Raw genomic sequence first — 14,392 nt, 5'->3', positions numbered from 1 at the left:
TATAGGGTTCCCAACCCTCCAGGATTGGCCTGGAGTCTCCCAGCATCCATCTCCCTGTGACTACTGAAAGCAATCCAGGAGATTTTAATAGGATATTTTATGAAAATGACATTATGTCATGTTGGCGGGGGGGGGGGGGGGGGGGGGGAAATCTCCCAGAATAGCTTTAGTCAGAGTTGGCAACCCAAAGAAATTACTACATTCAACACGGAAACCAAAATCATGGGACCAAATCAGGTGCCCCAGATAATCATCTTCCAAGAATATTAAAGGAATTGGCACATGAAATTGCAATTACAATAGCAAGATTTTTTAATGAATCCTTAAACTCAGAGGTCACACCCTAAATGACTGAAAAATTGCTGATATAAAAAAAGGAAAAAATCTGACCCAGGCAACTACAGGCCTGTTAGATTTACTTCAATTGTACACAAGGTCTTAGAGCAAATTTTGAAAGAGAAAGTAATTAAATACATGGAGGTAAAGAGTAACTGGTATAACAAAATATGGCTTATGAAAGGTAGATTTTGCCAGAACAACATGATCTTTCTTTAACTAGATAACCAATTTTTTAGATAAAGTAAATACAGTAGACCTAATCTACCTTGATTTCAGTAAAGCATCAAATATTGTTCCACCTAGGTCTTGAAATTACTAGTTACATTGGAGAAGGGGATTAATCCAAAAGTGGGTAAGGAAATGATTAAAAGGGGAGACTACAATAGGTCATATCCAAAGGTGAACTGTGCGGCTGAAGGGCGGTTACTAGTGGAGTTCCTGGAGGATTGGTCTTGGGCCCAATCTTATTTAATATTTGCATTAATGATCTTGGACAAAAAGTGGGAGTATGCTAAAAAAATCTGCAGATGACACACAGTTGGGAAGTACTGCCAATACAGAGGAGGACCAGAGTATCATACAAGATGATCTGGATGACCTTGAAAAGTGGAGTAATAGAAATTGAATGAAATTGCAAAGTCATGCGATTAGGGACTAACACAATTTTCTGCTAAAACTGGAGATTTACCAGTTGGAAACAAGAGAGGAGAGGAAAGACCTGGGTATACTGGTCAATCACAGGATGACTATGAGCCACCAGTGTGATGCTATCATGAAAAAGGCTAATGCAACCCTAGGATGCATTAGGAGAGGCATTTCCAGTAGAGATAGGGAAGCACAGTGGATTTTATTTAAATCAAATTGACTTAAATCACTAGTCAGGAAGACTCAGTTTAATCATGGATTTCTACATAAAAATGCATTCTTGTTGGTTGTTATAACTTTAATGCATATTCTTCACAACTCAGAGATAGATGTAGGTTTCATTTTTAGAAGGGACACACTATATGTTTAAGTGATTTATTTTGAAAACTATTCAGATTAGTATTACAGCTATATCAGAAAATGAATGATTGTTTGGTTATTTCATTTACCAAAGATAACTGAAGCAGATATTTATGAAATCATTGAGAGGTGATCTCCAATTCAACAGGTTAATCATTAATATTTGGAGGATTTTCTTGCCATACTGTATTAGCAGGAGAACATCACCAGACTGACATTTAACTAAAACAACATTCTGTATTCTGGATTCTTTTTCCCTTCATCAGAAAACATAATATTTTAACAAAACAAGCATATGAATTTTTGTATTTAAACATTCACATTTTTTAAAATCAGGTTGTTAAAATTATTTTTAACTAAATAAATGAAATTAAAAAAAAATTAAATTGACTGTCAGCCAGGTCAACATGAGAAACTTAAAATATTGGCTAATGCAGCTAACTCAGTTGTCTTCACCTTCACTTTCCTGTTTGTTCATAATCTGGAAAAGAAAAACAAGCTTTCCTGCTTTTTCAGGTTCCAAACGATTTCTCAATTTGGAATGAATTAGTCCAAAGGAAGAAAATATTCTTTCTACACCGGCTGAAGAAGCTACTGCTCTTAAAGGTGAGATTATCACTTCAACAGTCTCTGAATCCAAGTGCTTAAGTGACTTCCACCAGTTCACTTGTGTGACTTTCTTTAAATCATCATCAGCAAACATTTATTTCTTGAATGGTTCACCCTTAGTTCTGAAGTTTATTATAGTTGCCGTCATGGAGAGATGATTGCTGGATGTCCATGTCATAGCCAACTCCTCTTCTTCAGAAGTTAAGGTTTGACTCTGGCACCGAGTATTGAGAATATTTGCAAGAAAATGAGCTGGAGATGGTGCTTGTCCCATTCTTTTTTTAATGCTTGTAATTTAACTCTATCATTGCATATTTCTCTTTTTAAGATCTCACTCCGTTCTTCCCAAATTTCAACAGCATCAGCAACAAAACAGCTATTTCCCTGCATTTCATTCGAGGCTACAGAAATAGGCTTCAGGGTAACTCAGCATGTGTTCAACATTTCTCTTAAGCCCAATGTTGAGAACTTTGGTTGTGACAGTGCATCTATTTTTTCACGATTTTGTTCACAAACTGTCATCAAATTAGGCCAGTTCTCGATACAGTGCTCAAAACAGTCCACTACTGAGTTCCATCGCACGTCTTGTGGGAGAGTTAGCTTGGTTCCTCCCACTTTTTTCAGAGCAGCTGCTGCAAAGTGGTTGTTACAGAAGTATCTTGCAATTTCAACAACATTAGCCTTTATCTCTGGAACACTGAAATCTTTGGCTGGAAGGTGCATCAAATGAGCACTGCAACCGTATGTTGTTAGCTTGGGACTCTCTATATAATAATAAATAATTATTTATTATTCTAAATAATTTCTTCTCATCTTGGATACATTTGCAGCATTGTCTGTGACCAAGCTACATACTAGACATTTAATTTTTTTTTCCACGGTTTGTTATAGCTTTTACTGCTACTTCTTAGAAGTATTCTGCAGTGTTTGCATTTCCTGATGTATCAATTGTTTCTGTAGGGAAGACATTCCCTTCTGTTGTCACACAAGCACACACAACAAGAATATTGTGGACATTGCTCCACCCGTCAAGACTCAGGTTAACAATTTTACCCTCTAGACCTTTTGCACACTGCTCAATTTCTCTTTCATACACATTATCCTGTAATTCGCCTGCGACATCTGCTCTGTTGGGTGGACTGTATCCTGGTCTTAATGACTGAACCATGTTAATAAAGTGAGGGTTCTCGATCATACAGAAAGGAGAGTTTGTTGCATAAACAAAACAGGGCAATTTTTTTCATCAATTACCTCTTTTTGTAATCTGCTGGGTCTTACCACAAACTTATTTATGGTTGTTTCAGGATGATGGAGATTTTTTTTTCTTTTTGCTACAGGTGATATACTGTGGCAATGTGACATACATGATGTGACTGAAACACTATCATTGGTAGATAACTCTGAAACTATAGAAAATGATGGTGATCTTGAAGGTGGATAGTCTTTAGAATCCTGTATGTTGAGGATGGATTTTCCTAAACAAAATAAGACAATGCAGTTATTTAATTATTACCATACTACTCATTTAGTATTACTCATTGCATTCACTGACACTCAGTACTACTTTAAAGGTGAAATTGTAAAAGGAAGATCTGCCTAATTCAGCTATTTATTTTTTATCACAACTGCATCTAAAATGATAGTACCATACAGTAACAGCTAAATTTTTTGCTCAAACATGAGAATCCAAGAACACTCCAGAAGGACAAAAGGCAGTCCATAAGAAAGAAGTATGAAATAAAAAAAGTTTACCAACCTGAAGATCTTGCATGTTCAGACATGTTCCTTTCATTATCTTCAGTGCAGCTTCCCCCAGAGAAGGAACACCTCTCATGATGTTGTTTCATTCAGCCAACCAGGCCTTGCATTTCTTTGTTGCATTGTTTGCATTTTGCACGCATGCCTGTCTTACCCACAGGTAGAGGAACTTCATTAAAATATTCCCAAACTGGGTCTCTTTTACGGCCTGCTGACATTATAGGTTTTCCCTTCTCGTGAGAGAATCATATGGTAGATCTCAAATCAATGAAGGCTACATTCAGAAAGACCTTAAGACTTCTGGAATATTGAGCTCAAACAGTCTCACTTTTGTGTCTACTGCCTGTCCCTCCCTTCTCACATTTATCTCCAGACTTCTTCTCCTTGTCCAGATCTATTCCGCCCCCAACAATATTCTATTCATTGAACTTTTTGAGAAAGGTAAGGGATTGACTCGGTGTACACAAATTTGCAGAGGGACAATAGGGTTGAGGTCTGTTATTTCTCACCTCTATATATTATTTATTTATTTTAAAACATTTTTTCCGTTAACAAGCATGTTATCTCTGGAGACACAAATCCACAGTTTGAGAACTGCAAAACTAAGCATCTCTGATGGTATCTTCTAGACTGAGCCCCATTGGGTAGATAGAAAGATTAACCTTAATAATCTATACAGAAGCCCCTGGAACCCCATAAGATTGGATCCCTATTACTTGAACTATTGAAACACATTTACAAAATTTTTCTTAAACATTACATGACTATATTGTCTCATACTATAGAATTAGAATTTATAATCCCTATTCCATGATGAGATCTTTGAGCTATAATGTATCTTAATTAAAACGATCTTCAGATAAAATGCTTTGAGGAAAAGACCTATCAAAAAAATCCAATTTAAATTAAATTAAAAAAATAAAAATCATTGATTTTTATCCACCCTGTAGGGAAGTGTTGTTCCCACTGTATAAAGCACCATATCAGGCACTCATCTGAAATACTATGTGCAATTCTGGTCTCTGTTGCTTAAAAATGATGAATTCAAATTGGTACAGGTGCAGAGAAGAGCTACCAGGATGATCAAAAGAATGGAGAACCTGCCTTACAAAAGGAGACTTAATGAGCTTTGTTTTGCTTAACAAAATTAAGGCTCAGGGGAGATATGATGCTTTTTATAAGTACATCAGAGGAACACACACCAGGGAGGAAGAGGAATTATTTAAGTTAAGGGTTAATCTTGGCACAAGAACAAATGGATATAAACAGGCCATCAGCAAGTTTTGGCTTGAAATTAGACAAACATTTCTAACCATCAGAGGAGTGAAGTTCTGCAACAGCCTTCCAAAGGGAGCAGTGGGGGCTAAAAACCTAACTGCTTTTAAGACTGAGCTTGATAAGTTTATGGAGGGCCCGGTATGATGAGGGTGCCTACAATGGCACATAGCCCATCCACAACTGCTATTTGCAAATATCTCCAAAACCGCCAGAGATGGGACACTCGATGCAGAAAGCTCTGAGTTACTACAGGGGATTATTTCCCAGGTCTCTGGCTGGTGGGTCTCACCTACATAATCAGGGTGTAACTGATCACCATATTTGGAGTCAGGAAAGCATTTTCACCCAGGTCAAACTGGCAGAGACTCTGGGTGAATTATGCTTTCCTCAGCCACATGGGGCCTAGATCACTTGCTGGTTTGAACTAGAGTGAATGGTAAATTCTCTAGAACTTGAAGTCTTTAACAAGATTTGAGGACTCCAGTAAATCAGACAGAGGTTATGGACCTATTGCAGGAGTGAATGGATGAGATTCTGTAATCTCTGATGTGAAGGAAATTAGACTAGATAATCTTGATAGTCCCTTCTGGCCTTGAAGTCTATGAGTCTTACAACACATGCAGTAGGATATCAGTTGCACTCAAAGATGAGGAGCTGCTTTATTTAGATTTACTTGCAGTTTTAATATGTCAAATAATTTAGTAGTATGATTTGTATTATACTATAAATTATGTAAACACAACCACCATAAATAACTTTTTTAAGTAGTTAGCCACTGTAACTAAGGCAGCTTCAGTCTCCCACTCAAGTTCCAGAAATAGGAAAGACAGAATAAAAGCAAGAGGAAAATAAAAGAAATACGGTAGAAAGAAGTTGGTAGGAACAAGAAAACAGACCATATCCAGTAGTAGTTTGGCTTCACAAAATTCCAGTGGATTAGGAAAAAGACTGTGGCCAAATGTTGAAAGACATGAGAAAGTGAAAGATATACAAGAAGTGCAGTAGAAGAGTAGATGCATTTCTTCCCCAATGGTTCTTGGTCAATGAACAGACTAACAGAGTTTTGGGGATGTTAATATCCGTACAGGAAGGAGGGACTGTTTGCTAGTTCGAAGTTCACACTGATTTGCAGACTCCAGCAGATACTGGCAATTTTTCTAGAAACTTTTATGAAGTTAGCTCTTTATTGGCATGACAGGCACGGTTTGGTTCGCCTTATTTTGTTTCCAGATCCTTGGCTACTAACACACCTGCAAACCTTCAATTGGATCTGCACAAACGGACCCTTATGCCCTCACAGAGGCCTCACTGAGGTCAACAGGATCTGCTCTGCAGATCAGAGTGCAAGCCCAGGGCTTTTGTTTAGGGTTTTTGTTCTCATCTGAAGAAAAGGTCTTGTTACCAAGTCAGTGGCTCTCAAAATCCTCCCTCCCTCTTGTTGGGGTCCATTTACTCAAAGACAGCAAAGACCTGTGACACTAGGTACTCCTTAATAGCTTTATATGTAAGGACCATGGAGTGGAAGCAATCCTGAGCTCTGTGTACTGAGATGGATCAGCTGTCTCTTCCATAAAGGGAAAAGTTGTTTGAGCTACCTGAGCCCAGACATCATCTTGTCAATGCATATGGATTCTGAACCCAAGGGCACCAATTATCAGAAAGTCTGAAGAAAATACTAAGAAAGGAAAATATTTTGATATCTAATGTAGTTTAGATGCAAGTTTTAAGTGTGGAGGGTTGGGTTGGGTTTGGTGGTGGTTGTTTTTTAAAGCAACCAAAAAAAGTTCCTAAGAGATTGGGAAGGAGGTTGTTTTTGGGCTTGTTTTTGTTGCTGCTTGGTATTTTAGATGATTTTTTAACTCAACTGCAACCTCTTAAATCTAATAGGGAAGAGACATGAATTCTCCAAAATTTGATATTTGCACAGGGTTTAAAGAGTGAAAACCTGTATTTCCATGCTCCCCTCTCACCCCAGAACAACAGCTGCTCTTCTCCCCCTCCCCCATCCCAATGAGACAATTTATCTTCCTAGTCCAATAAGGATAGTTTGGATGTTAATCCTTTTTAGAATTCATGCCAAGAATAAAGTTTAATACTAGCAGTAATGAAAATAGCAACCATGTAAGCATTCAGTGTTCATGAGGACACTGCAAACATTTTTTTAACTGCCAAACGAATAAGATCCATCTTAGCTAAGAGAAAGATAAATGAATAAAAAAAAAAATCAGGACATGCACTTTCGAGGTAAGTGGTCAACCTAATAGCTTCATGCAGCCACTTCTTATTCTCTGCCTTATTCCATTAAGCAGAGTCTGACTTCTGGGAAATAATGCATCCTAAACATAGCCTAATGAGTAGTCCAACAGAAAAGTAAAATATGTTGGCAAGTATGCAGTGCACAGACGGCCTTCAATGGCCACTATCACAGGCCTTAACCTTCTCCCCTTACCTGGGGAAGAAAAAAAACAGCATGTGAACCATTTAAATATTGATGTCTTAATGGAGGATCCAGTCTTTAATAGTTATAGTGAAGCAGTGTTCAATGAGATTTGCCACAAATCTGTTGCTAGCCTGTTGCTAGAATAGAACGCGATGAGTGGCTATAGATTTTGATGGAAGCGGTCTCCAAGTTTCAGTAAAAAAAAGTGTACTGAAATTAAGTGTACTAACAGGCATGTAACAGATTATTATGGAAAGTATGGTCTTGCAGGTCTTCTGAAATTAAAAATCATTTATCTACCTGTTTAGAATAAGCAATACTTGACAAAACATTCTGGTGCATGCACACAACCTTAATATTTAGAATTCTGTAAAATTTAGTTCATAGGACAAGTAAACTCTTGCTTCTTGCTCAATGTATCAAGGGTTTCCTAATACTTCTATGACTGAACTCTAAAGGAGACAAACACTATTTGGCTTTCAAGATACCAAATCAACAACTCAAAAAATATTCTCTCAGACAACTAAAAAGCTATGAGGATTAACAAAGAGGAAGTTTTATTCATTAATTGAGGCATATCAGAATGTAGAGAAAACTGCAACTACAAGTAAACTGCTTTTATTTAAAAAGCTAAAACAAATTTCTACTCTGATCAGCCACTCTACAGATATCAAGCATTACCGTATGCAGTGTGTAGTACTGTCACCTCCATTCCAAGTGAAGGGAAGGCAGATATGAATACCACGAAAATTGTTGGTAAGCCTTTCTGGAATAAGGCAGAACATGTGGCATCTGACACCAGAGTGATGGGCACAGTACAGAACAAAAAAAAAAAAAAAGAACACTGGCTGGTGCCAGATGTGTTTAGGATGCCACCCAACAAGTTACATGAAGTACCACATAAGTTTGTACAGTCAAGCAGCCTGGAACTGAGAAAGGACTCAATATACTAAAAGGATCTACTTTCCACAATGATTAGCAGATACTCTGCTATGCAAGTGAAACATCAGGTTGTTTTCTCATCATTTGCTTGGCTGTAATAGAAAAACATTTACACATTTCAAAAGTGCACTACATTCATCACATGCAGAATCTGAGCCTAAACTATTACATCTCTAGAACTGCTATGAACAAGGCATTTTGTACCAAATTCTGGCCCTATGAGACTCCACAGCTGAGTCAGCCAGAACTCCACAGTCCAGTTTGACTCCGTGGGTGAAATCCCCGCCCCCCACTGTAGTCAGTGGGAGTCTTGCCATTGACTTCAATGTGGCCAGGATTTCACCCTGTGAGTTCAACAAATATCCTGGTGGAGGGATTTCTGACCACAAGTGTTGCCATATTACACACTGGATGACTTCACAACCCTTTCCTCCTCCAAATGTGTCCTCAAAACCCACTTCTGCTGTAACTAATGGTAGCTAGGACAGTGGCCCAGAAACCCAAACCTAACATGTTTAAATGATAAGGAACAATAAAAATGTATGTACTGATGGCTTATGTAACCTTATTACTGTTCCCTTCACCCTTTCCTTTCTATTGTTTGTTCTGCTGGACAATAGAGTGACCATTACACAGTTAACATACATCCTTTCTAGACAGTCTGAAAGCTTAACACAACTCAAGATTGTCATATGCGAAACTTAAATTAACCCCAAAAGAAATCAACCTAAGAAGAGCATCAGAAGTGCTCTGCAACATTTACACAATAGGCTGATGTCCAAAGAACCAAGTCACATTTCCAGCTCCATTGCCTACGGAAAGTTACCAATCTCTACTGAACGAATGAGAATGACCTTGCATTTATCTAATATTTTATTAATTGGATTGTACAGCAATCACTTTGCCCACCAATGACGTGTAGCCATCACTGGAATAAAACACAGTATCTCTAACAGCACACAAATAACTTCAATATAGTATTCACTTTGTCTTATCAGAACAGTCTTCTGCCAGGATAATGGAGAATTAACATCTCTTCTCTTATGAAGAGAGGCAAGGTTAGTTTTTTGTTTTGTTTTGTTTTTTAAATGAGCAAAAGATTGGTGACCCCATTTTCACATCTCACTCAAGAGATACTATCTCCTCTAGCATAGTGCCCCTGGTCTGGGGCATTGGTTCAGTGCTGACCCAGCAAGAAGAGTTCCACATTAGGATTAATGAAGAAAAGTTTCAGCCCAAAAAAAGTTTAGACAATTTTTTTAGCATTTGTAGGAGGTGCAGATGTGATACTCCAGAAACTGAAATTCTCTATCCACAAAACTTACAAGATTATCAACAGTACAAACATTCTGCCGTTCTACTAGAAATATACCTGAGCCCCCTAAAGAAGGATCACTGATGGAGAACAAACTACATTATTCCTTACTCTAAGTTTTTCAATCCTTAATTTCTGTTAAAGTTGACAAGGGTATTAATATGCATTAACTAAACTAGACAGATGTTCAGTAGAAACTAGACTGAAATAAATGGGTTTCTCAAAGAACAAAGTACAAACATACACCAACTAACGACTTGATCCAACACCCACTGAAGTTAACAGAATTGCCATTGATTTTAATGAATGCTAGAGCAGACCTTTAGTTTGACTGCTACTAACAGAACTAGTCAAGCTATTCAGTTCTTCACTATAGGTACCTATTGCCAGCACTATGATCTATGTAGTTCCACTAGCATATTATTAATTTGATTAAATAAAGCTAGTACTTTCACAAGGAAGAGTACTTACAAGAATCATAAAACTTATCACAATAACTTCATATATAACAATTTAACTACAACCACAATTTACAGTTACTGAATGCTGGAGTTTACAGCTTGGCAGCAAATACTAGAAATGATGCAGCATTTGACACTTCTATTAATATGGTACCCTAGAATAACTGCTTCCTCCAAACACTATCCCCCCAAAAATATGCGTTAATTTTCAGGTGGGGCTGGTCAATACCATTTTAAAACAAAAAACTTAACATACTATAATGGGGCACCTAACTGGTAGAGCATCACAAATTCTAAATGAGGCACGTGAGACGCTATCACAGCAGATCACTGAGACCAATCCAAAAGATGGCTATTTGAGTAGCAAGGTGAGAGCAGCATGCCACCAGCTGGGAAGAGAGCAAGATCTTTCATCTCAAAAATCTTCATTTTGTTAAGTAGCAGTGTATCCAAAGGTTATTCTTACTATAAAAAGAAAAATAAATTTCCATTATTTAACAATTATACACACAACTCACTAAATGGGCTTAAAAATTACACACCATAGCAACGCAGAACAGCTTCCAAGTTTTCACACAGTGATTTCAATGACAGCTGGCATTCAATTATCAACAAACACTACACAACTCCAACTATTAATATATCTTTTTAATAACATATTTTCTTCAAAAGATGCTTCCATCCCTCACCCTTTGGAAATGAAAGTACACTTTCATACCAAAATATCTATGCAAACTGACATTCCTATAAATGTTTAATTTCTCCAAATTAATTACTCTTCATATTGTGGTAGTACCCAGAGGCCAGGCTCCAACCACACTGCTATTTTTTCCTGCTGCACAGTAATAAAATTCAAAGAGATAATTTACATGCTATTGCACGGATATGATTATTACTCCAGAAATTATTTCATACTTAGGGCCCTACCATATTCATGGTTCATTTTGGTCAATTTCATGGTCAGAGAATTTTAAAAATGGTAAATTTCATGATTTCACCTATTTAAATCTGAAATTTCACAGTGTTGTAATTGTAGGGGTCCTGACGCAAAAAGGAGTTATGGGGGGGGGGGGGTCACATGCTTATTGGAGGGCGGGTGCAGTACTGCTACTCTTACTTCTGCGTTGCTACTGCTGGCGCTGCCTTCAGAGCTGAGCAGCTGGAGAGTGGCAGCTGCTGGCCAGGAGCCCAACTCTGAAGGCAGAGCCACTGCCAGCAACAGCATAGAAGTAAGGGTACCATGGTATTGTATGCCGCCCAGCTCTGAAGTCAGCACAGAAGTAAGGGTGGCAATACCAAGACTCCTTAAAGTAACCTTGTGTCCCTCCTGCAACTCCCTTTTGGGTCAGAACCCCCACTTTGAGAAACACTGGTCTCCCCCCATGAAATCTGTATAATATAGGATAAAAATCACACAAAAGACCAGATCTCACGTTCCGTGAGGTTTTTTCATGGCCAAGAATTTAGTAGGGCCCTATTCATACTGTACATGTACACCTGACAGCTTGGAATCTCTAGTATGAAGTGCTTATATGTCATATAAATGCGAACAAATCAGCCTTCTCTTCTCTGCTTAGTTAGAAGAAATCAATATAAAGTGATCATAAAATTAAAGCCCAAAATAATTATTGTGAATATTAAATATATTTGGGGTCTTATAAGACTTACTAATCAAATTTCAGGTCTTCCATTAAATCTGAGTTTTTATTAACTTACTGACAATAATCAAGACAATTATTTATAATTCAGTAGCCACCGTCCCATCTTGCTAGGCATTGTACAAGTAAACACACAGAGGGCCCCTGCCTGAAAGAGCTTACAATCTAAGTGTAAAACATGATGCACATGGATACAAATATACAGAGAGCGCAATGTAATGATGAGATACTGGTTAGCATGATAAGCAGTGGTCCACAGCACATCAGCTGCTTCACCACTGCCAACTATTTTTGTAGGCATCACAGCAAATTGTTTTAAGGCGGACAATATAATGGACTTTGTGGATTTTTATTGAGATGGCTGATGCACAAAGGGCAGCATGGTAGAAAGCACAAACATCCTAAATCAAAACTGGCACTATTGGCAGAACGTAGGTGGGAGGTCAGCATCTTCTTACTGTATAAAAAAAGAAAGGTAAGCCAGAGAGGGCCTTAGAAATGAAGACAAGTAGTTTGTGTTTGATGGGGTGGAGAAGAGAGAGCCAGCGAACCGACACAAAGGTCTGTAATGCAGTCAAAGCAACAAGCCAGGAAAGTTATCTTTGTAGCAGCATTTTAACTGGGTACATGGAACACAATGAGATTTGTCAAGGCCAGCAAGGAGGAGTTCGCAGAAGTCAAGGCATGAAATGAAGGCCTGAACCAGGAGCTTTAGCTGTACAGCTGGAGAAGACAGACCAAGATTTAGACACAGAACCAGACCAATGTCAATGCTCACTACTAACATAGTACCTTCCTTCTCCAAAGGATTTTACAAAAACTGAATGGTTCGGATGATCAGGAATACAATCACGCCATTAAAGCAGGGCGGACTTCCAGCGTCAGAGACACTAGAACTGGAGAGAGCAAGGCGGGTATCTTTTTAAAGTGATCATGGGGAAAAGCAGTCACATGTCGGCGTGCTATTTAATCCCTTTAGTCACTCTCACACCTCAGAGGGTGGCCAGCGGGCGTGTGGCCGGTAACGAGGGCGGCTGGGCATGTGGGCGGGCAGGGGCAGACACCGCGGTCACCTGTTCGGCCCCGGCCGGTTACCCGGGAGAAGCCGGGGGGCGGGGACAGGCAGCGCCGAGCCCGCCCGCCCCCCTCACAAACACGCCGCAGGGTAACAAGAGATTCGCCCGCACCGAGCACATGGGCCCCCAGCCCCCTGCCCAGCGCGGAGCGGCGGGCACTGAGCCCGACCGCGCACACGGGGCCCGGCAGCCCCCTCCCCGCCCGCAGCCACGGGGCCTCCCCGGAGCCTGTCACACACGCAGGGGGCGCGCCCGGGCCGGGAATGGAGGAGGGAGGGAGGGAGGCAGGCGCCGCTTCACCGCCCTTCGCACCCACCTGCTCGCGGAGTTTAAGGAAAACCATGGCGAGGCCGCCTCACCGACCAGCCGCCGCCTCCGGCCGCCAACTGACTCCGGCTGCCCCGCCTCCTCCCAGGGGCCGATCAGCCCGTGCGCAGGCCACGCCCCGCGCCCAGCCCGGGCTCCGCACCGGGCGCCGAGGGGGAAGCCGTGAGCCCTGAGGAAACGCGCGCGCGGGGATGAGGAGGGGGAAGTCCCCCTCCTGCCCCGCCCCCTTCTGCCCCGCCCCCGCGTCGTTCTCAGTGGCAGCTTCCGGAATTAGACTCGGGCGGCCTCAAAGCAGCTCCCCAGCCGCCCCCCCGTCCCGCCACTCACCATCAAGGGCGGCGCTTATTGGGCCAGGAGCAGGGGTCGGGGCGGAGTAAGGGTAGCGCCGATTGGCCGGGCCGGGGGAGCTAGCGTGTGATTGGCGAGGAGCAACAGCGGGGGTGGGCGAGGCATGTTCGGGGCACAGGGCGGGAGGCGAAGATACGGAGGTGGGCAGGAGAGAGGGTGACGGGCGTGAGCGGGGGGGGGTTGAGCCTGTATCAGGAACTGCAATTACCCCCCCTCCCCGCTTCTGCCCCTCCACCGCCTGGAGAGAAAACCCCAAAGGCGCCGGGATGGTCACTGCTGCCGCCAAATGCGGGTTCATCTCCCTCCCCCAAAGCAGCGACTCGCGGGGGAACCAGGACCCAGCCTCCGGGTGCCCCAGTGACCTTGAGCTCCTGTACTAGCCCGTCTGGCACCTCGCAGGGGAGCGGGTTATCATTAGGGTGACCATACGTCCCATTTGGGCCGACAGTCCCCTTTTTTAAACCCTGTCCCAGACGTCCTGACTTTTTTTTTTTTTTCCTTTTTGGCAAGAATGGCCATTTGTCCCCTTTGCTCTTGCCAGTTGCACGTTGCTCTGATCAGTCGCCAAGAGCAAACAGAACAAATGCCCAGTTTTGCCAAAAAAGCGAGTTGTACCCCATTAGTGGGGGGCAGCAAAACGTTTGGGGAGGCCAGTGGTGACATGAAGTGCTGGGCAGCGGGGCTCGAGCCGCCAGCCCAGGGCAGTGCAGGGATCAGGTGGTCAGCCCCAATCCCTGTCGCATGGGGCTGGGGCAAGCAGCAACACCAGGTGGCTCGGGACAGCCCTGTGCGGGGGTACAGGCGAACGGTGATGTCATGCATCTCAGGCCAGCCCC

The 14,392-nt window shown here is 41.5% G+C and overlaps 1 protein-coding gene across 4 annotated transcripts in view; it reads right to left on the bottom strand.

Annotated features, from left to right (window-relative positions):
• Window positions 1-13,461, bottom strand: part of ANKRD28 (ankyrin repeat domain 28) — a 231,293-nt gene extending 217,832 nt beyond the window's left edge. For 2 of the 4 annotated variants that reach the window (XM_043540994.1, XM_043540996.1), the window contains exon 1: window positions 13,198-13,441. In XM_043540994.1, the coding sequence (XP_043396929.1) occupies window positions 13,198-13,224 (27 nt within the window). In that variant the 5' untranslated portion in view covers window positions 13,225-13,441. Of the gene's footprint in view, window positions 1-10,403; window positions 10,424-13,197 lie in introns of those variants that run through there. The other 2 variants (XM_043540995.1, XM_043540997.1) reach the window with 2 other exon arrangements.
• Between the last annotated feature and the right edge of the window lie 931 nt (window positions 13,462-14,392).

The sequence above is a fragment of the Chelonia mydas genome, chromosome 2 (genome assembly GCF_015237465.2).
Source record: "Chelonia mydas isolate rCheMyd1 chromosome 2, rCheMyd1.pri.v2, whole genome shotgun sequence".
Lineage (NCBI taxonomy): Eukaryota > Metazoa > Chordata > Testudines > Cheloniidae > Chelonia > Chelonia mydas.
This window is presented reverse-complemented; position numbering and strand designations above follow the sequence as displayed.